The sequence below is a fragment of the Xyrauchen texanus genome, chromosome 27, assembly GCF_025860055.1.
Source record: "Xyrauchen texanus isolate HMW12.3.18 chromosome 27, RBS_HiC_50CHRs, whole genome shotgun sequence".
NCBI lineage: Eukaryota > Metazoa > Chordata > Actinopteri > Cypriniformes > Catostomidae > Xyrauchen > Xyrauchen texanus.
In genome coordinates this window covers 6,086,647-6,110,942 of record NC_068302.1, presented here as the reverse complement: position 1 = coordinate 6,110,942, position 24,296 = coordinate 6,086,647, and the positions used below count along the sequence as shown (strand labels likewise).

The 24,296-nt window shown below is 36.4% G+C and overlaps 2 protein-coding genes across 2 annotated transcripts; both read left to right on the top strand.

Moving 5' to 3' along the window:
* Positions 1 to 4,364: 4,364 nt before the first annotated feature.
* On the top strand, positions 4,365 to 5,245 carry LOC127621358 (brain natriuretic peptide-like). Its single transcript, XM_052094921.1, has 3 exons — positions 4,365 to 4,526; positions 4,620 to 4,875; positions 5,032 to 5,245. Exons 1-3 carry the CDS (start codon positions 4,410 to 4,412, stop codon positions 5,046 to 5,048), a joined length of 390 nt encoding a protein of 129 aa, XP_051950881.1. The 5' UTR covers positions 4,365 to 4,409; the 3' UTR covers positions 5,049 to 5,245.
* Positions 5,246 to 8,036: 2,791 nt separating this feature from the next.
* LOC127621357 (natriuretic peptides A-like) lies at positions 8,037 to 11,993 on the top strand. Its single transcript, XM_052094920.1, has 2 exons — positions 8,037 to 8,235; positions 9,897 to 11,993. Exons 1-2 carry the CDS (start codon positions 8,122 to 8,124, stop codon positions 10,200 to 10,202), a joined length of 420 nt encoding a protein of 139 aa, XP_051950880.1. The 5' UTR covers positions 8,037 to 8,121; the 3' UTR covers positions 10,203 to 11,993.
* The last annotated feature ends 12,303 nt before the right edge of the window (positions 11,994 to 24,296 follow it).

Sequence of the window (24,296 nt, the reverse complement as noted above, 5' to 3'; positions counted from 1 at the left end):
TCAGTTAAGCTTCCAGTTAACTATTTAAAAGAGATACAGATATTTGACAAAGCACAATTTTTTTTATTAACCTGTTGTTGACAATAAGTAAAATGCAGAGGTGAAATGAGAAAGGAAGAGTGACAGGGCATCTCATTGTTTTCATATTCTCATCATTACAGTGTACACAATTTATACTTAATGAGACAAAGTGCAAATCCTTCCTATCATCAATAAAACCAGACAGAATCAATGCATGCCTTTCATATAACATTCAATGATTTGCACATCTACCAGAATAATATGAACATTAAGTTAAATCAAAAACAAGTTTCTTACTGAAATATTTTTTGAGAAATGTTTTATGCACCCACTGTAATATACACATCTTATAAAGTGCACAGTATGACAGGCTCTCATTTTTTCCTCTCAAAACAAAAATATGTATGCAAACAATATTTAGAACAATAGTAATATGAACCTTCAGAGCTATCAAAAACATGCCTTTTTATTTTATTTTTTTAATGTTGGTCTAGCAGTAGAAGAGTAATGTTTAAGTGCACCAGTCCTTATAATCATTGTTTCACCAAATCAAGGCAGTTTACCCAGCTAATGAGAGAGATGGGCCTGCTTGTTTTTAGAATTACATTCCAGTTTGGTGTACATGAGGAGACTGCAACACGCATATCAGGTGCAGCATTCAGTCTATTTCTGTATTTTGTCTTTATTTTTGTGAGAACTGAGAACCCAACTTCACATTTGTATGTAGTTGTAAAAGGAATAAGCAACAGTATGCTTGCCTTGCTTAAGACAGGGTATTCAGATGAAATGCTTACCCAAAATGATGATAATGTCATGGATTCATGTCTTCTTTTAAGTGTCTGGTCACTGCTCAGCTCTAACAGTTCGGTTTCTTCAGAAGCAGTTAGTCCAAGCTCCAGCAGTGACTCTGGACTTTCAAAATCAAAAGGATTTTGGATCCACCTTTATCATGCAAAATGTCATATCTGTCCTTAGGGAAATAGTGCTCAAAGTTATTAATGAGTGCAACTAGGTGTGTCACTATAAGCCCAGTCAGGTGTTTCACTTGTGTGTCAGTGACATCATTTTCCTCTATGTGCTGTAACACAGTAGGGAACATGTAGTGGCTGGGTTTTGGACTTCTGAGTCGTGCAAGCCACAGCTTCAGAGACTTTTGAAAGGTGAGAATGTGTTTCCAGTTTTGGAAAACATCATCATTCTGTCCTTGCAGTTTCAAACATAGCTCGTTGAGAGATGAAAAGATATCCGCCAGATATGACACTGTAATAAGCCATTCTTCAGTGAACAGCTCTGCAAGTGAAGAATTTTTCTCAAGGAGAAAAGTATGAATTTGTACTTCTGTATGAAAGAGTAAATGGGTGTGTTCCGCCCCCATGCCGGCGCACAGCTGATCAAAAAGCCGACTGTTGAGTGCGCTAGCTTTAATAAAGTTCACAACACGAATGACTTATTTCAATGTTTTGTCAAGCTCGGGGGGTATTCCTTTGCATGCCAAAGCCTGGCGGTGAATGAAACAGTGATTCCACACGATGTCTTTACCAGCTGCCTCCTTGATTCTTTTCACAACTCCGCTGTTTCTGCCCGTCATATTTGCAGCCCCGTCACTCGTTATGCCTTTACAGTTGACCCAGCTCAACCCGCACTCTGTAACCACGTAGTTGTTCAGTACAGAAAATATCTGTTCACCTTTCGTTCCAGTAGGAATATTCAAGCAACATAATAAATCCTCCACAAATTCTGTTTCCCACACGTACCTTACGTATACCAACAAAGTTGCGCAGTCCGAGACGTCGGTGCTTTCATCCAGCTGGATTGAAAATTCCCCTGCCGCCTTCAATATTGTTATGAGCTGTTCCTCAAGATTGTCTGAAATGTCATTTATCCTTCGGGAAACAGTGTTGTTACTCAGGGGGATGCATTTTAATTTTTGTGCGGTTTTTTCATCAATAACCGTGCTAACCATGTCTATTGCGGCAGGCAGAATTAATTTTTCTGCAGCAGTATGGGGCTGCTTCTCTTTGGCCACACGGTAAGAAACCATATGATGCTAACTGGGCTTTGTCATTTAATGTCACATTTCTACGGAGAAGCTCAGCTGATGATTCAATCTCCTGTGCCTTCCTTTGAAAGAAATCCAGAGGTTTCTTTGCCAAGTCGAAGTGAAGTGTTTCAAAATGTCTTATTAGTTTACTTGGTTTTAAACTCTCATTTGCGAGTTTTTCGCTGCATATAACACACATGGGTCGAGCTTCTTGGTTCGTTTTGGAATAATTAACAAAACCATATTTCAGGAAGTAGGCCTATTCTTTATATTTTCTTTTCTTATTTGGAGGCTGTTCTCCCAAATCCTCAGAAGTACCTGCTCCGGCGTCTGGTCGAAAGCATCCACTGGTTCCGCTTTCCTCACATTCTTCATCATTATGGCGTTTTTCACTTGAAGTAGCTTTGCTAACATTAGCTAGTCTATTTTCACGCTGGCCTCCCTCGGGGACGGTATTTTGGCTGCTGGCAGTGTTAGCCTGGTCTTTAGCTGGCTTTTTCTTCTTAATTAGCCAAGCATCCATTGTTATGGCTGGTTGCCGAGTGCAGAGCGCAGCTAAACAAAAAAACAAAAACAAAAACAAAAAACAGAAGAAGAAAACGACGAGCTCTCTTATGCGGCTAATTGGTGAACTAAATACATTTTAATCAAGAGTATATATAGCACACTGAAAAATAGTGCTCGACTTGGCGACCCATACAAAATCTCCCGCGACCCACTTGTGGGTCGGGACCCCGCCTTTGGGAATGATTGATTTAGACCATGGCATGATTGTTTGTGCCAGACAGGCTGGTTTGAGTATTTCTGTAACTGCTGATCTCCTGGGATTTTCATGCACAACAGTTTCTAGAATTTACTCAAAATGGTGCCAAAAACAAAAAACATCCAGTGAGCAGCATTTTGTGGACAGAAACACCTTGTTGATGAGAGGGGTCAATGGAGAATGGCCAGACTGGTTCCAGCAGACAGAAAGGCTACGGTAACTCAGATAACCGCTCTGTACAATTGTAGTGAGCAGAATAGCATCTCAGAATGCACAACATGTCAAACCTTGAGGCGGATGGGCTACAAACAGCAGAAGACCACTTTGGACTCTTTATTAGTGAGTGTATAAACAGTGTAAATGTAGCCTAAATTTAATAGTTTACATTAATAACTGCGATGGACTGGCAACCTGTCCAGGGTGTCCCCCGCTTTTCGCCCAATGTTAGCTGGGATAGGCTCCAGCCCCCCGCGACCCTGTACACAGGATAAGCGGTTGACGATGGATGGATGGACATTAATAACATTGGCAAAACCTTTTAACATTGCATAATGTTAACAGATCACTAGTTAAAGTATGTTATAATAGTCTGAATAGTCCTTCAAATTTGATATATACATTTTCATTTACAGTATAGTCATAATTTGTGCCTAAATGAACCACACTGTGGTAGTGGCAGCTGTTTTTTTTTTTTTTTTTTTTTACAGAAGAGCACATGATGACATGCAGTTCATCAACAGTGGCTCTTCCAGGAGCAATGACCAATAAACATGTAGAGACAGTGCTCGGTGTTACTCACACAAACACTAAACACCAGCAGGCGAACACATGTGAAATTAAAATAATGTAATAAACATGAACTAAACTACATTAAATATAAACAGATCCTCCCAAATTACATTGGGTATTAAAAATAAGAAGAAACATAACTATTCCCATAAATGATAATAAAATATGATGGATCATGCATGGCATTGTGGGAACACCCTCTTATTGTTTTTTACTCTAATGTTTAACAATAATTTTACTGTAAAAAGTGCATGTACTCTCTTGTTAAACATAATATACATTTTTACCATTAATTATACAGGAAAATCCTACATTTTACATCAAATGTTTTTTTCATTTTTAGATTTTATTGTAAAAACTACTGTATTGTCATTTTTTACTGTATATATGACAGTAAATACTCGTTAATCAATAAAAAACAAATCTGTTAAGCATTGCCTAATATTTCTTAATTACTTATTAAAGTCAGTTATGTGTTACAATAAACTGTTCATTTAACACTCAGAAGTGCCATGGAAACGACTTGATATGAATCATTTTTGGGAAGCAGGGTGTGAATGAAAGAAGAGGTACAGTCACAAGCTATATGGCACATTTGGACTTCGTCTATAAGCTTTACAAGGAATCATTTCCGACAGTGCTTTATCAGAAAGAGGTGTTGGAATGCAGTAGTCATTCCCCACATAACTGGCATGTCAAACGTCTAGGTATAAAAGAGCTTGAGTCTCCACTCAAAGAGTACACAGACAAAGACAAGAAAAACGACAGAGAAGTAACGAACAGAAAACTGGAAACATGAAATCGTTTGACATTCCTCTCGCTGGCCTCTTCTTACTCTTAACTGTTCAGCTCATGGGCACATTTCCACTACATAATACAGCCTTAACAACCGACGACATGGATGTCTTAAAGGTAAGTCTAAAGACTTCATACGGACAATGTCTTTCAACAATAATGCGTAACTGTCTGTAGGCCACAATAGTGACACATATGCAACTCTTTCAGCTTCTTCTACAACAACTTGAAGAGTCCATTCCTGTTTCATCTCAAGACCGAAAAGTGTCACAGGTGGACGAAAAGGTGGCTGATCTTGAAGAAATCCTCATTCAACCTCAAACCAAAATGGACATGAGACAGCATCTGTCTGCTCGGGACTTGAAGACAGTCCGACAGGACTCCAAGAGATCCTCCGGGTGTTTCGGGCGCAGACTGGACAGAATTGGGTCCATGTCGTCTTTGGGATGTAATACTGTTCGGTCAAGTAAGTTTTTAATTATTTATTTGTATTAGTAAATTATTTTTATGTCATGAACTAAACTAGACCTATCGCTACTTCTAATAATGCATTTCCTAATGAGCCAGTGCAAGTCAATGTGAGGGTTACATTGTATGATTCACCGACTTCTTTCTTTTTCAGGTCCGAAAAGAAAGTGATGTCTTAATGATTAGAGACTTCAATGTCCTCATCTATGACAGCCTCCAAAATTGTTCTTAACTATGCATATTTGTAACATAGGTCTATTTATTAAATTGTTTAAATAGTCGAATATATATTTATGTGCATCTTTAATGTAATTACTTGTAAATCATTCATATGTAATTTCCTGCTTTATTCGTAATAAATATTTACACGTGCCATGGTTTTGAACATTTGTATTTTTTCTTAATGTCTGAACTTTGATTAAATGAGAACATGCATATTCCTACATGTATATTACATTATATTGCAGATATGATGCAGTGATAGCCTACAGATTCGATGCTGCCCGGATCAGACCGAGAAGCAGATCTGTCATCAAAACAAATTATTAAAAAAACATGTTTAAAATAAAATGATTGGCCCGCTGTTAAACAAGGAAGGCATCCAAAATGTGTAGTGCTGTGGAAACTCCAGTAAAGCTTTGAAAATAATTTCTCCACTCATTATCAGCACTACATTAATGGTTCAGCACCATGGACAGCAACAGGTGAATAGGCCAAAAAATAAAATAAAATAAAATAAATGTTTAATAACTCTTTCCTTTTATCAAAAATAAACCAAATGTCAAAAATTTATTTTATAAAATGCATTTTTATAGGAGCTAACCAATGATTATGTAATAAATCTGAGTAGGGCATGAATTGGTCCTCCTTTTAGACATATTCAATGTCATTAAGATCTAAAATATTTTTATTGAAAAATAATGTTGGTTATATATGGTAACATATGTATATAAAATTATAATATATTTAGCAAGAAAATACATATAATTTCACAGTAAAATATTGTAAAAGTTTATAAAAATGTTTTTTAGATGTAAAACGTATGATTTTACAGTATAATAGTAAGTATATTTTATGGAAATCAGTATGTTTCATCCTATTTTTTATGTACATTGTAATGTTATATTTTATGTAGTTTAGTTAATGTATTATTTTAGTGTCATACATGTTACCCTGATGGTGTTTTATGCACACACATGTGAATTAGTTATTGCTCCTGGAAGGGCCACTCTTGACAAACTGACAAACTGATAGTTCACCCAAAATTTAAAATTCTCCCATCATTTACACACCCTCATGCCATCCCATCCCAGAGGTGTATGACTTTCTTTCTTCTGCTGAACACAAATTAAGATTTTTTTGAAGAATGTTTCAGCTCTTCAATACAATATAATAGTATTGACTAGTGAATACAATACTAGTGAATGGTGACCAGATCTTTGAAGCTCCAAAATGCGGAACAAAGCACTGATTTCCATGTCATTATGTTGTTCAAGCAAAGTTAAAAAAGCAAACAAAAGCAAAGTGTCTGAAGTATCACCAGTGGTACAGAACACATCCAAGTGGTAGGCTACACAACACAACACAACTCTATATAAAAATATACAGAATATCCAATATTACTACTCTTTAATGTTTTAGTTTTGTTTTATGATGTTCTTTCTAATTTATCTTCTATTTACAATCTGCTTTGTACATCTAAGAATTTGATGCATAGACATAATGCCACATTTTATCAAATGTTCTGTAGTCCAGCTATAACGCTGCAAAACCATCATCAGTCTCTTGACTTATATTGCCAATGCAAGATGTGCAAATACAATGACATTCTTTCGAAATGTTACTATTGTGGTATAAGGCCTGTGTGTTACTTTTAGATGCCACTCTAGTTGGGTCCTTCTACAGATCTGCAAAAGTCCAGTCAAGGGACTGATGATGGTTTTGCAGCGTTATATCTGGACTACAGAACATTTGATAAAATATGGCATTATGTCTATTCTGGGTTTAATACAAGTTCAAATCAGTCAACAACATTTGTGGCATAATGTATATTACCACTAAAATAAATTTTGACCTGTCCCTCCTTTTCTTAAAAAAATAAATAAATCTGGGTTACATTGAGGCACTTAAAATGGAAGTGAATGGGGCCAATCCGTAAATTAAGTTAAAATGCTCACTGTTTCTAAAGTATAGGCACAAGAGATAAACATTGTGCATGTTAACATGAATTTAGTGTGATAAAATCACCTACTTACCTCTTCTTTGTAAAGTCATATCGTATTTACTTTGTTGCCATGACGACGTAAAACCTAATACCTTAAATCGAATGTAAAAACAACAATTTAAACAATTTACAGCTCAAATAATATGAGTTTTGAGAGAAGAATTTCTGTAAGAGCTTTTATACAATTATAAGCTTCGCATTTCTGCCTTTAAACCCTCCAAAAATGTGCCCCATTCACTTCCATTTTAAGGGCCTCACTGTACTCGATTTGCACATTTTTAAAGAAAATTATTTATTTGTGGAAATAATGTTTTTGTGGTAATCAGCATTATGCCACTAATGCTGTCGATTGAGCTTGACTTGTACTGAACCCAGAATATTCTTTAAAGCTTCTACTCAAATATGTGATTTTCTAGTATTAGAAATATTCTAGATTTTAAGTATTTTTGTGACTATGTGTTACTTAGTTAGTACATTAAATGTGGAACTTGATCTAAAAACTTTAGGAACCACTGATTGAATCAATTCTAGCACATGGATAAAGGCTCTGATGTATTTTTTACTTCCTGCTTGTTCCGCAAACCAATAGGCCATAATTTCAAACAACAGCAGCAGCCTATAAATAGGCCATCCTCTGCTTTAACCCCTTATGGTACACTTAGTTGCAGTTTGTATCAGTTCTTTGGTGATGAACAATGTGAGACACTCATGTAGAGTTTGAATTCCCGGTGATGCATATCACATCTGCGTGGCACCCTCAGAACTGAGGTCACTCTGTTTGTGTCAGAGTTACCAGAAGAAATACACATCAGGAGTTCTCCAGAATGGCACCTTACACTGCAGCAAACAGCCACTTAAAAGGCAATGTACCCCACAAGCCTTATCCTAGATGAGGTGTCGGAATGCACTTCACACAGTCTACAAAGGATGGGCCGTTGACAGTCAACTGTCCCATATAAGAGCAAGTCAGGCAGACCGCCAGTTCAGAAGGTAAGAACCAGCATCCAGAGGAACACAGAGATGATCAGAGGACTAATCCTTACAGGACTACTGGTCCTGCTTTGGCAACAGATGGATGTACAAGCGCACGTTTTGAGTAGACATGGTTCATCCAGCAACATTGCCAAACTTAAGGTACAGTTGGACAAATTAACATGAATTTCAGTATGTTTTAGTAAAAGTGCATCTTTCTTGCTTCAGTGGACGCAAAGAAATCTAACCATTTGTTGAAAACATGGTCAATGTCACAAATGTCCTACCTTTGATTAGACACCTAGATATAGTGCACAATCTTCAATATTACTTTGTCATTTTGTGTCCTAACTAGGGCTTTCAATTTAATGCAGTATGGTTAATTATCTTAATAAAAATAAATAACGCATATGTGATTAATAATGTCCCAATACGTCAATTCCATAATAAAAGTGCATATTTTCCTACCATGGAAGCAATTCAAGCTTAAAGTACATGTAACTTGTGTTTTAATGATCCGTGCCAACATGGGGCAGTCAGCACGCTTCCGTGAACCTCTCAAGTCACATGGATGTTTTTAACAATTGGAAAGTACAGTAAAATGCATCTCCATATACTCCAGAATTACTTTTTACTCAACACAGCATCATAAAAACAGTGAGAAGTTCTAAAAGTGTCCGTCTGATGCACAGAGACGGAGAATTAAAAATAGCGCCGATGGAATACAAGAATGTGTCCTGCGAGAAAAGGACAGACTGACGAACACAACTGCAAAATGAATTGCTGTCGACTGCAAGCTAATGTTATGCGAGCATATGATATGGGAAGAAAGCAAACAATATACTGACTTCTAAAGCCACTTTTTGTATTGTCTAATCAATGCTTTGCTCATCTGACACAATAATGCAATACATTTCAATCTGAATATATGAATTATTATAGGTCGTACATATTATACTTCAAACTATATTAATTATTATGTATCCTTGATATTGAATTATATTCATCTTTGTGATTAATTCATTCATTTAATGTAATCAATTAATGTGGTATAGTGGGATAAAGCACAGAACTGGTAAGCAGAAGGTTGCCGGTTCTAACCACACAAGCCACCAACATTGTGTCCTTGAGCAAGGCACTTAAATCCAGGTTGCTCTGGGAGAATTTTCTCAAATAAATGCACTGTAATTTGCTTTGGATTAAATGCATAAATGTAATTAAGTCATAAGCAATTGAGTGAAAAATTCATAACCTCACCATAACTTTGTTTTAAAAAAAAATGTTTAAATTTGAATGTCAAATGGAAAAAAATCCAGGATTTTGAATGTGCTCTCAGACTTTTGTGTCCCACTCTATTTCTGTTTTGAACCCCAAAATTCAAAAGTTAAACCAGATAATTTATTATCCAGACATTTAGATCAGTGTTATTGGCATTAGGTAGTTTGGAGTCTGTTTGTGAAGTTATTTTCTACAGGCCTTTATCTTGTGAAAGTCATTTTGTGCTAAACAGGGAAACAAGCAGTTTTTAAACACAATTCATGAGTCACATTGTTGACGTTGAGAATACTAAGGGCACAAAAAAAAGAAATAATCTACAATCACATTTTCATCAAACAGCACAATGATGAATCGAAGACATTACAGACATTACAGCTTCCATTTCTGTTACAGCATAATTTTCTGTGAAGCTACTTTGAAACGATATGTATTGTGAAAAGTTGTGTTAAAAATGATGAATTGACAAAAGCATACTGTATAGTGAATTAGTTATGGACTAGTGGATCAAATACACATTTTTAATTTACACCTTGTCTTCTCTCCAGAGTTTGTTGCAGCAGTTTGAGGAGGCCCTGGCCGCAGATGAGACTCCTGAGAAATCTGTTGATTATGACGACAGCAACTCTGCGCTGGATCAGAGCCCCGTTTCCACATCCTGGGACAGAGACCGAGAGGAAGAGGCCCCTCCAGCAGAGGACACCAAACCTGCAGATGGATTTGAGACACAAAGAAATCGTCTCATTGATCTTCTCATGTCCACCCGGAGTAAAAGTCTCTCTGGCTGTTTTGGGGGAAGACTGGATCGCATAGGGTCTTCCAGCACCCTCGGGTGCAACTCTAAAAAAGGTTAGAATCAAAGAGTGAATATAGTGACATCAACAATATAATATACACTGATAAGCCACAACATTGAAGCAACTGCCTAATATTATGTAGGTCTGCCTCGTGCCACCAAAACAGCGGCAACCCACATCTCACCATAGCATTCTGAGATGATATACTCCTCAATACAATTGTACGGAGCGGTTATCTGAGTTACTGTAGGCTTTGTCAGTCTGGCCATTCTCTGTTGACCTCTATCACCAACAAGATGTTTTTTTGTTTTTGGCACCATTCAGAGTAAATTCTAGAGACTGTTGTGTGTGAAAATCCCAGGAGATCATCAGTTACAGAAATACTCAAACCAGCCCATCTGGCACCAACAATCATCCATGCGTTTATCTAATCATCCAATCATGTGGCAACAGTGCAGTGCATAAAATCATTCAGATATGGGTCAGGAGCTTCAGTTAATGTTCACATCAACCATCAGAATGGGTAAAAAAAATGGATCTCAATGATTTGGAGCATGGCATGATTGTTGGTGCCAGACTGGTTTGAGTATTTCTATTACTGCTGATCTCCTGGGATTTTCAAGCACAACAGTCCCTAGACTTTTCTCTGAATGGTGACGACAACAAAAATCATCCATTGATTGGCAGTTCTGTGGACAGAAATATCTTGTTGATGAGAGAGGTCAACAGAGAATGGCCAGACTTGTTTGAACTGACAAAGTCAGGTAACTCAGATAATCTCTCTGTACAACTGTGGTGCGAAGAATATCATCTCAGATTGCTATTCTATATTGGTTGATGCTGTTTTGGCGGCACGAAAGGGGACCTTCACAATATTAGGTAGGTGGTTTTAATGTTGTGGCTGATCGGTGTCTATTTATCATATCTACATTATTTAGCAAAGGAAATGTAGTGGCACGTTACAAAAAGGACTGTATTTAAATCTTGAGAATGTGCAGGTTTTTTTTTTTTTTACAAATGTAACACATGGAAATTACACAAGACTCATCAATATATTGCAATTTGTGACATGCTTTATATTAAACTGGTGGCTTTCTTTTAGATTGGATTGTTGATGTATTTATATTGCAATAATAGTTATAATTTGAATGCTTATGAAGTTATTAATATACATGTGTAGTTGACATGAGATACCGTTGGGAAAAATGTACATGACCTGCAGTGTGACATACTACTTCATCTAAAACTGTTTTAAAGCATATTGCTGATTCTCATATTTATTTTATGTCCTCATGTTAATTGAGAAACTATATTAAATATTTGTATTTTTAGAAATGTATTTGTCAAACCACTGGACCATTTAAAATGAACTAGTGAATGTTAATATGTGATTAAATGAATGATGAACAACTTTAAAAAATGTTGACCAGTTACAGTATTTAAAACATACACTTTCCTTTGTACATTTATCTAAATTTTATGTAAAATCCTGATGTTTATAACAAAAGTTTGTGTGCATATAATGCATCAACTATCCATATATGACATATGATGTGTACTCTTGATGTTTTATTTATTCTGAATCTGAATTTACAAGCTTTTGTGAGATAATTATACTCACGTCTGGTGTGTAGCTTGTTCTTTAAATGAGACTTAAGCAATTTGTAAACGATTGTGTTATTCTGTTTTGAAACTGTAGACAACTAAAGTCTATTTTTGAAGTATATATGCCAATAATTTAATATTATGTTTAAATATTTGTTGCAAATACAGTAAAATTAGATGCCAGAATATTGAAGACCTTTTAATCAGAACTGAAAAATGTAAAGTTAATAAAATCTTGCTTTCAAATCAGTTGCGCTGCATTCTTTTGAAAACAAAAGTTCACTTGTGTAGAAACACACACAGTCTCCATCGGCCACACTTTTCTCGATATTCTTTGGGCATTTATGTAGTGACTCATTTACCACCCACATGATCTTTTCTAATGGCCATTATCAGAGTCATTAGAGGAAACATCATTACTATAATACAATGAGTGGAACAGCTTCAGGTGGTTATTACTCCAGAGCTTATCAACACCTGGTCTACCCCTTAAAAAACTACCACCACGTCAACCTTAATCCTATTCCACAAGCGCAGCAGGACTCTCCTGATTACATGAATAATGCCCACGTATCCGACCGCTGCCACAGTGGAAGGCTCTCATTAGAAATCTCTTATTTCCACTCTGGAATGAAGTGCAAAGAACTGTCAAAGACTGATTTCATTGGTCCAGTGTGAGTCCAAGTGAGATACCACTGACAAGAGAATGATTGATAACCTCATATCCTCATAATTAGACAAGAGCCGTCTGTAGGAGCTCAAACCACTGTTCCAGTATTTATCAGCAGGTTAATCCGTTGACCTGTGAGGTAAAATGACAGATATGATGTATGACCACATGCAAAACACCCCTCAGGAGGTGGATAGTGTCTTTTGGATAATTTCTTATACACTTACTTATTGCACCACTCACAACACATCTCAATTTAGTAGCTGTTTGGTAGAAAGCAGTGGCGTAACTTTTTACAGACTCCAGTGCAAAAAACTTGTCAGCACCCCTTTTTGGGGGGCCTCTGTAATTTTTCGTCAGCCATCGGGCCCATGGTCGTTTTTATGTTTGCTTTTGGTTGACGTCACAGCCCCCTCTCACACTGGTCCCTTAAGTGGCTGCCCTCCCTGTAGTTATGCCAATGGTGGAAAGGAATATACACCTATTGACTTGAATTCTGAAAGAATATTCTAGAAGTGAGACTTTTTAACTTTATCTTTATGAAATATGACTGGCTTACTATCTAGAATAAGAGACAAACTCAAAGCCTACATATCTGCAACACACACGATACAGCCTTGATATTTTATTGCTAATTGCTAAACATAAGGATGAAGACTCTGTCAACTGGATGACTGTCAGAATCATATAAGTCTTTGAGAAAAGGCTGCTTTATTCGACCCTTGTGCTGGGCATGGATTCATGGGTGCCACCATGTTGCGATCATTTGAACAAACAAATTAATAGCGAAGGACTACCTACTTTTTCAGCCGTTTTGGTTCCAGAAGTATTTTTTGTCAAAACAAATTTCCCAACACGGTATCACAAGAATTCATCACAATAGTACGAGGTGGAGAATTTGTACAAGTTCATTCATATGTTTTGCACACCCACCAATGAGAAAAGCTTCCCTCGTGTAGTTTCCGATGTGGTGTTTGTTTCGTGTTAATCCAAAACTGTATTTCCGTAACATTAACCCCTAACCAAAATCCCCTTTGCTTAACCTAACCACAGAGTGTTGCAACCTACCCTGTCTAGAGTGTAAAGATAACCATGATATTTATAGTAAATGCCCTGATGTGCATTATAGAAGAAAGCAAATCTTCTGGGTTCAAAACGCATGTTTGCAAAGCATATGTGATTGGCTGATGTAAAAGTTTTCCATTTTCATTCAAATTAAGTTATGAGACTATGTTGTTTTTTCCACAGGGATTTAATAAAATTAAAGAGTTCAAACCACAAACCAAACCAACCAGCTTTGAGGTAAATCACAAAATAAACTGATTTGAGGCAACAACAAAAATAATTGAAAATCGGACAAAATACAAAAACAAAAGGTACAAGACTGTGTACTTAATGTCTTCAATGAGAAAAGGAACTACAATTCCATTAAAAATGACTGGAATTAAAAAACTATTGATTTAAATTAGCTGACTAAAAGTCTGGAAAAATTTTTTATGCAAATAATTTTTGCAATTGTATCTGAATGGACGAGAGGTGTTCCAAGAGTGCTTATTGCTCTGCTTACTACTTCACTATAGCTGAGAAATAGAGTTAAACTAACAGCTTCAGCGTTACTGCTGATCACAGCTGAGTCACGACAGATGGAGTAATCAAAAACGGTCAGGGCTTCACTCAATCTTTGGATATTACTGCATGTATATAACCGCAATTTTATTTACATTGGTTACATTATACTATCATATCGATATTTTAGATCACCTAACCCAACCCTTAAACCTAAACTGGTGCCTATGGAACATTTCAAAACTATTATTCGGTCCATTGAAGAAGACTCAATGATGTGCAACTGTTTTTAAGTGTTGAAATTTTATATTTGTTGTTGATTTGTAATTTTGTGACTGTAACTGCTGTCCATTCTTGGCCAGGACGCTCCTGTGAAAGAGATTTCTAATCTCAGAGAGATTATCCTGGTTAAATAAAGGTCAAATAAAAAAATAAAAAATAAACCACTTTTCAACAATATGAAATATGTTACCAGCAGATACATTTTGTCACAACCATTTTTGTTACTTCACAGTATTATAAAGATATTTATGAGCACCTAACCCCACCCCAACACCTAAACCTAACCACTTCTTAACTATATATAAGATGTAACAAGCAGATAAAAGTACAGTTAAAATAATATATTTTGAAAAAATTATGAAAAAGCACTTTAAATGTTTTCCAAATCATAGGATAGATTTGTGTGTGGAACAGAGTGAAACTTCAGGGTTTTATCACTAAATATATTTCCCCTCCGTGAAATTACATTACAAAAATGTGGTCATCATCGGTCACAAGACATGCAAGAGCCAATGGCATTTAACATCGCTGATGTCATAATGCTTCTTGAGGCGTCAATGTTTGAATGTTAAAACGAGTGCAGGATTTGTTACGACAGACATCAGGGGACCTTTCTTTACAAAAAGCAATCAGAATAATTTGAACAAAAGTGAGTCACTTCAGTAGAGCAGAATGTGAACAGAAAACAATGGATTATTTATTAACCACTGCAAACTAATAAATGTTGCTAAGTTCAAATGAAACCAAAATCAAACCCAAACATGTCATTATGACAAAAATGTACCCCAACATAAATGTAATAATTGAATTCCACTTGCTTCAGTCTATCACAGCAGACGTTTTTCATTGAAAGCAATGTGCTTGAAGGCTAAGTTGCAAAACAAACACTGAAGGCTGAAGACACTGTTGCACTCTGTTATTCACTTTATCTGGATATCTGCACAAAGCTCAGATGTGAACCCCACTGAACACCTTTGGGATGAATTGGAACACCGAGCCAGGCACCATCACCCAACATCAGTGTGTGACCTCACTGAATAGTTTCTTATTTGCAGCACCTTGTGACAACTTCCCCATGTAATAACTAGCTTAAATATATGCTGATGCACAGAATTATTTGGGGAGACTTTCTTTTTGACTGGCTATAGCAATCAAACCTTCTCACCCTGGCATTAGTGGAGTATAAATAATAAATGTGAACATTTATGCATTTGGCAGACACTTTTATCCAAAGCAACTTACAGTGCACTTATAACAGGGACAATCCACCTGGAGCAACCTGGAGTTAAGTGCCTTACTCAAGGACACAATGGTGTTGGTCATGGGGATCAAACCAGCACCCTTCTGATTAACAGCTATGTGCTTTAGACCACTACACCACCACCACATCTTTGGAAAAGATAGTTTAAAAAACACACACTGTTCCATTAAAATTGACTGTGTTGCCTTCCTTGTTTGTTATGATTTAGCATCTTCAGTAACCTCCAAAATCACATGTGAAGTGAAACGGGGAAAAAATGACAATGTCCTGATTTGCCATTGAGGAGTGTCATGATTAGGCTTGTTTCCTTAGTGGAAATTGAATCTGTGCTCAAATGGCCCATGTCCGACACATCAGCCTACATTAGGAGGTTTCCATGCATGTGTCAGAACGTGTTTAACTCCACGTACCCAGCCATAAAGACAGTAGTGAAATCCAGCACTGAACTCCTCTGTGAATATGACTGACTGAACACCAGGTGCAGATACTTTTTATTCATAACACACTTAAACAAGAGATATCACATTACTACTATGCAATACATATATATATATAACTCATCATTTTTAAAGATAAAAATCTCATTTGTGTGCTTTTGTCACAATATCACAATTAAGTGAGCATATGGGTGAATTTACATAATTTCATAATTTTGGTTTGAGTTGATGTTGCCATTTTTGCCATGTTCCCAGATGTTAAGCTAATGTCTAAACTAGAAAAATGTCTATACAGTTGCAAGAAAAAGCAGTGTTGTAGTATTCGTCATGGCCTCTTGAGCATTTGGACTCGGTCTTGACTTGGACTCGAACAAGTGTGGACTCTGACTTAACCCAGTCGAGTCTCTTTTCAAAACTACCATGAAAGCTTTGACTTATATGACTATTTGACTGACAATATCAGCGATCTTGATATGTATGCTGTAGAATCAGAACTAATGATGCCTGATTCACAAACAAATAATTCTATTGAGTCGGTTCAAGTGAATTGGCAAAACGGCATATCAAAAAAGGTCAGGGCCCGTATGTATAAAACTTCTAAGAAATGCTCTTAAGAATAGTCTTAAGCTTTGACTTAAGTGTCAGAAAATACTTAGTAAAGAGTAGGACTTTTCTAAGAGTAGGAGACTTTTATAAAGCAGCTAAAAGCAACTTTCAGTAAAGTATAAGACTGATTCTTAAGTGCTGTGAACTAAGGACTACAATGATGTGAACCCAAAATGTCCGCCCTGAACCTCTGAATCAGCCAATAGTGAGCCTGCAAGGGTGAGGTCACAGCAGCATGACACAATTAATTCATTATTTAATTAAGACATAACAATTATTTCAATGTTTCAATTTATTTAGAATAATTCGTTTTTGCTTTGTGCAAAAAGATTACAAATAAGTACATGCATTTATTTCACACAATTTTAATAGAGTTTCAACACATTAATTAAATGGACAAATGTGATGCTATTGAAGTAATTAAGCTGATGAATCACATAATTAAAAATTGCACTCACAGCTGTATATAAAGGAAAGACAAAAGTTGCAAATTGGTAAAAAATAGATGCAAAAAGAAAACCAAACTGGTCCAAGGAAGAAAATCTTCTTCTAGTGCAGTCAGTCCTTAAATGGAAGGACGTGATAAGAGGAAAATTCAGTCCGACTTTAACAAGCAAAGAAAAGAAAAACGTATGGCAACGTATTGTAATGACAGTAAATGCAGCATTTCCTCGGACAAAACGTTCAGCAGAGTATTATGAGAAAAGGTGGTACAATGTGTTGGCAACAACACGCAAGGAAATTGCAGCATATAAAGAAAGCATGCGAGCCACAGATACATTTTATTTTAGCTTATTAAACCATTTTATATGAAATGATTGTCTCCATGTGGTCAGCAGCTGAGTTCTTGTCAAACAGGTGGGGGACCTCCATGTAAACCTCTGTCTGAGATTGGCGAAATAGTAGAGGAGATACTTGGTACGGCCAATCCCTCTATTTGTGGCCTCTATTTGTGGCACATGGAGATGCCCCAGACCCTGCACTTCTCAAATTGAAGGAGTTACAAAGATGGTAAGAAGAAAATTATGCATGTAATAATGTATGCATGTAATGTGCCTTTTTAATAAATTGATAGTATTTCAATCACCACACTGAATTGAATAAACATGTTTGCACTGTTTAATATTTTCTGCATGTGAATGTAGTGTGGATAATTCTGGAGCCGGTACATCAGATGCATCTTCTCCTGTATCATCTCAGGACATCTCCCTGTGTCCTCCAGATGAGCCTTCTGCCTCACAAGACACTGGATTTGCACAGGGCGCAGCCACTGAGGATGACATTGAGTCCCTTAAAAGAAAAAAGCTCAAATTGCAAATTAAGTTGCTGGAAATTCAAAATGAATATTACTCACTAAAACGGAAAAGAATTAAGAATACTCAATGATTGTACATATGCTTTGTGTAATAAAATTGTGTAAGGAAAAATTAGTTTGTTGTTACTTATTGTCTACAAGTTTGCTTACCCAAAATGTGAGTTAGCAAAGCAGTCCCTGAATGATGCTCTCCCCGAAATGCTTTGTAATGTGTGTTCGGTGGTTTTGTCATCATTCTCATCATAATCATGATCACTGTCATCATCACCTGATCGTCATTTTCATCGTCGTCATCATCATCATCATCAAGCAATGGGAGGTTACGAGCTTTGCAAATATTGTGCAAAATGCCACAAGCCATAATAATGCGACAAGCACGCTCAGGTGAATGTCGAATCTCTCCATGAAGGACATGGAATCTTCTTTTCAGCTGTCCAATTCCTCTCTCCACCACGGCTCTTGTTACTTTGTGTGCTCTTCATGATGCAAAAACAATAAAAGAACATAGGTCAGATAAGTCAAGAATGCACTCATTGAACAAAATTGGTATCTTGTCTACAGTTCAGTCCAGTACAGTACCTGTTATAATTGAGCTGCTGTTCTCCTTGAGGTCTTCTGTAAGGGGTGAGAAGCCAGTGTTTTAAAGGGTAACCTGAGTCTCCCAGCAGATGACATCCAGGGCTGAACATAATTTTGTTCGAATAACCCAGTGAGGCCACTCTGGGAAAGAACCCGAGCATCATGTGTTGACCCTGGCCATTTTGGCACAAGATCGAGGATCTTGTAATTGGCATCAAATACGACTTGAACATTGATGCTGTGGAATCCTTTTCGATTGATGTATGTCTCCTCATTTATACTTGGAGCAATGATGCGTACATGGGTGCCATAGATGGTTCCAACAACTCCAGGGAAACCCGCAATCCTCATAAAATCTGCTTGCTTTTGCCGTATAGTTTGAAGGTCAGTTGGGAAGTCAATGAACTGCCTTACTATGTCTGGTGTGGTTAGTGCAGCAACAGTGGTATTTAAGACCCTGCTAACTGTGGACTGTGATGGCCCTAAGTCATCACTGGTGCATTGCTGCATTTTTCCAGTCGCCAAGAAACGCAGAGTCATTATAACTTTCATTTCTGCAGTTAAGGCATTGTTTCTTACAGTGGGAGAAGTTATTGAATTTCTGACTAGGTCAGTAACAAAAATAATACCCTGACGATCAAGCCTGTATCGTTTGATCAACTCTCTGCCATCATATAATTCCAACACATTCTTACGTTGTTGGAAACTGCGCGGCCTCCTCCTCTCTGCTGCCATCTTGTTACTCCTAACTGGTTAGGAGACCTCTCCAGCTCTCTTAAATAATTTAGGAGCTGAGACCTAGTCTTAACACTTAGGAAACTTTATGAATCACACTTATTCTTAAGAATAAGAATAAGAGTAAAATGACGTCATTCTTAGAATTTTGACACACTTAAAGACAAAAAATTTACTCTGAGCGGCTTTACACATACGGCCCCAGATCTGATTCGCTGTTAAGTCCAGTTCGTTCTGACTGCTATCACACTGAATAATTTGCACCGATTTCTCACTCATTGAAACAGCATTGGGATATTTCAGAAACAGAGAACTAACCAACCGTTGGATTAAGTGGATATTTACCTACAGTCATTTGAAACAAAAGACGTATCTTTGAGAGGTATCTTTGGGAAACTTCCATTGGTGCTGTCATGTTTAAAATGTGTCAAACTAAATGGATGACCACTGCACCATGTGTTTTCGGTGTCTCATGCAGGAGCGCCACAACATTTACATACTTTTGTCCAAAAAAGAACAGTAACTGTTAAAAACTTGTATCGAGATACCTGTTCAACTCTATTCGTTGCACTGCGTTGGTCTGAACGGCCTCATGAATGCTACACATACTGAAGAAAATATTAAAATACTTCTCTCAATGGCATACAGGGTAGGGAGGGTTACTGTTGAAATGTATTCCATTACAGATTACATGCTGTAAAATTTAATTTGAAAGAAGATGGATAGAATTAGCATTTTAGCTTAGCATTAAGCTGACAATTTAAACAAGATTTATTTCTATTTCTTCTGCTCCATACTTCAAACTTATTCTCTATCTGCTGGTATGAATGTAATACATCATAAGAAAGTGTTTCACCGCTGTTCAAATGCACTTTGAATCACATCATTTATATGTATAAATGTTTTCCATCTGAAAGGACTAAATATTAAATGAAACAAATGACAATAAAATGCAAAGTAATCTTTTCAATACTCAAAATACTTTTTGAATGTAGCAGTATTCTAATTACCAAAAATTACAGAATACAGTTACATACATAATCCCATTACATGTATTCCATTACTCCCCAACCATGATGGCATCAGAACTGAATAGTTATGTTTGCCAAAAAAATGTCTGTTAGTACCCCGAAATGAAATCTTGCAGATGAAAGAAAACAGAAATGCTTACTTGACTTACAGTGAATGAAATATAGTAGTGCGATTGAGCAAATTGTTAACAATTTGAATGTAAAAGTTTACATTCACTTTCTGTGTAAACACATCATATTTAACGCGTTATTGTTTGGTTTTTAGGCACATTTTAGTTATAATGCATTAATACTGTATTTTAAAAAGCAGAAATATTTACTTGACTTGAATGGAATATAAAAGTATACAGCAGCTGGTAGTTTGTATTACCATACTAAGCCACATAGGGACTTTGCAAATTTTATTGAGTTTTTCACTGACATTTTAACACTGACATGTCGTTATTGTAATACTATTTTGTTCATTTAACCTAAAATGTGGCATTTATTTCATTTTAATTCTCAACTGGAAATATTGTTTAAACAACATAACATAAGCTTGAGTATATAATAAATGAGGTAAATACATTTTGGATTAATTAGAGCAGTGGTAAATGGAAGTTTCTTTCATCTAAAATCTGTGGCTAAATTAAAACAGTTTCTTTCTCCAAAAGATCTGGAGAATGCAATCCATACTCTTATTACATTATGTTTGGATTACTGTAATTCTCTGTACATCAGTCTGTTGATCAATTCAAACTGATATTTCACATCTTCAAATTGAGGCAGCTAGACTTATTACCTGTACAAAAAAGAGGGATCATATTTCTCCCATTTTAGCATCGGCTTTCTGTTAATTATAGAATTGATTTTAAAATTGTGGTCTATGTGGCTTTATCTGGTGTCGCAACGAAGTACAAAGTACTCCCCAAAGATCACTTAGATTGTGTAATCAACTTCTCTTATCTGTCCTTCATTGTCACTGTAAATCTAAGGGTGTGTATTTTGTATGCTGCATGTTGTTTATTAATGTTGTCAGCTTGCATTTTTGCATCTGGATTTATATATATATATATATATATATATATATATATATATATATATATATATATATATATATTACTGTACAGCACTTTGGTGCAATTCTGTTGCTTTTAAATGTGCTCTAGAAATAAATCTTGACTTGATATATGAGCCTAGAGTAAATCAAACTTTAAACTATACATTTAATTCATTCATAAACAGTCTTGTCTCTGATTTTTCTGGTCTCTGTGGAATGAACTTACACCAGGCATCCTAAGAATATGGCTGAGCTGAAGCAGTTCTGTAAGGAAGAATCGTCCAGAATTCCTTCTGAACATTGTGCAGGTCTAATCCGCAGCTACCGGAAACGCTTGGTTGAGGTTATTGCTGCCAAAAGAGGATCAACCAGTTATTCAATCCAAGGGTTCACATACTTTTTCCACAGCACTGTGAATGGTTAATGGAATGTGTTTTATAAAGACAAGAACGATTATAATTCTTTGTGTTGTTAGATTAAGCACATTGTGTTTTTCTATACTTGTGACATTGACTAATCCAAAGGATTCAAATTTTTTCTTGCCACTGTATATCAAATAAACGATCCAACATTTTCAGTTGCAATATGTTGAGTTGTGATCATGTCAGTACCCTGACATCCACCCCATTTTGCAAGTTACTGACAAAAGGGATCTCCCATCAGACATTTCCACACAAGTTTAAGTGTGTTTGCCTTTTCCTGCGTAAAAAAAGTCATTATTACTGCAGACGTCTATAATGTCAGGTTACCGTTGATTCGTACAAGATAAGCGACGTCTGTAGTATTTCAGAAAATGTATAGCTGTACGGATTTATTATACATAAAATATTAAATGTGATCATACACTCTATCTGGAATTAGAAATTGATTGGAATATCTGGCAAAATACAACAGAGCTGGTGACATTATCAAGCCTGTTTTTAAACTCTTGAATTAAAAACTAGGCAATTTGATTACACTATGTCATTTTACTTGTACCTTCAGAAAATATGCTACGAAGCGTTGGCTGCAGTTTAAGAAAAACATACAAAACTCGACATAATTTCCCCTATTTCACTCTACTCAAATAAAAAAACAGATGTGCTTGCATACCTTTCAAATTAACCAAAAGAAAACATGCTAATATATATATATATATATATATATATATAGTTGAAGACAGAAGTTTACATACACTTAGGTTGAAGTCATTAAAACTTGTTTTTTTTTTAACCACTCCACAGATTTAATATTAGTAAATTAGTTTTAGCAAGTCGTTGAGGACATCTACTTTGTGCATGACACAATCATTTTTTCCAACAACTGTTTAGACCGATTGTTTCACTTTTAATTGACTGTCACAATTCCAGTGGGTCAGAAGTTTACTTACACCAAGTTAACTGTGCCTTTAAGCTTCTTGGTAAATTCCAGAAAATAATGTCAAGCCTTTAGACAATTAGCCAATAGGCTTCTGATATCAGGTGTACTGAATTTGAGGTGTACCTGTGGATGTATTTAAAGGCCTACCTTCAAACTCAGTGACTCTTTGCTTGACATCGTGGGAAAATCTAAAGAAATCAGCCTAGACCTCAGAAAACAAAACTGTGGACCTCCACAAGTCTAATTCATACTTGGGAGCAGTTTCCAAATGCCTGAAGGTACCACGTTCAACTGTACAAATAGTATGCAAGTATAAACACCATGGGACCACACAGCAATCATACCACTCAGGAAGGAGACACATTCTGTCTCCTAGAGATGAACATATTTTAGTGCAAAGATTGCAAATCAATCCCAGAACAAATGCAAAGGACCTGGTGAAGATGCTGGAGGAAACAGGTAGACAAGTATCTATATCCACAGTAAAATGAGTCCTATATCGACATAACCTGAAAGGCTGCTCAGCAAGGAAGAAGCCACTGCTCCAAAACCAGTATAAAAAAGCCAGGCTACAGTTTGCAAGTACAAATGGGGACATAGATCTTAATATTTGGAGAAATGTCCTCTGGTCTGATGACACAAAAATGTAACTGTTTGGCCATAATGAGCATCATTATGCTTGGAGGAAAAAGGTTGAGGCTTGCAAGCCGAAGAACACCATCCCAACCATGAAGCATGGGTGTGGCAGCATCATGTTGTGGGGGTGCTTTGCTGCAGGGGGACTGGTACCTTCACAGTGTAGATGGCATCATGAGGAAGGAAAAATATGTTGATTTATTGAAGCAACATCTCAAGACATCAGTCAGGAAGTTAGAGCTCGGTCACAAATGGGTCTTCCAAATGGACAATGACCCAAAGTATACCTCCAAAGTTGTGGCAAAATGGCTTAAGGACAACAAAGTCAAGGTATTGGAGTGGCAATCATAAAGCTCTGATGTCAATCTGATTTGTGGACAGAACTGAAAAGCATGTGTGAGTAATGAGGCCTACAAACCTGACTCATTTACACCAGTTCTGTCTGGAGGAATGGGCCAAAATTCCAGCAACTTATCGTGAGAAGTTTGTGGAAGGCTACACAGAACATTTGTTAAAGATACACAATTTAAAGGGAATGCTTCCAAATACTAACAAAGTTTATGTAAACTTCAAACCCACTGGGAATGTGATGAAAGAAATAAAAGCTGAAATAAAAAAATTCTCTCTACTATTATTCTGACATTTCACATTCTTAAAATAAAGTAGTGATCCTAACTGACCTAAGACGGGGAATGTTTTCTATGATTAAATGTCAGGAATTGAATGAGTTTAAATGTATTTGGCGAAGGTGTATGTAAACTTCTTCAACTGTACAGTATATATTAAATTTAATTTGACACTCATGTAATTAAACTTTCATTAGAGCTCTCAATCTCTGAGCAATGGCATTAGCTCTTTATTTTCACCTAGTTTGGCTCAGTAATCAAGGTATAAATCCAGATTAAAGGTGCCTTCAGTAAATAGTTTGTTAATGGCTAAACTTTTAAACAGTTCTCTGGTGTTTTTCATTGATCTGTATCTTCTTGTACACTTGTTCCTTGCCTCGTTTAAGGTTCAGATTGAATGGTTT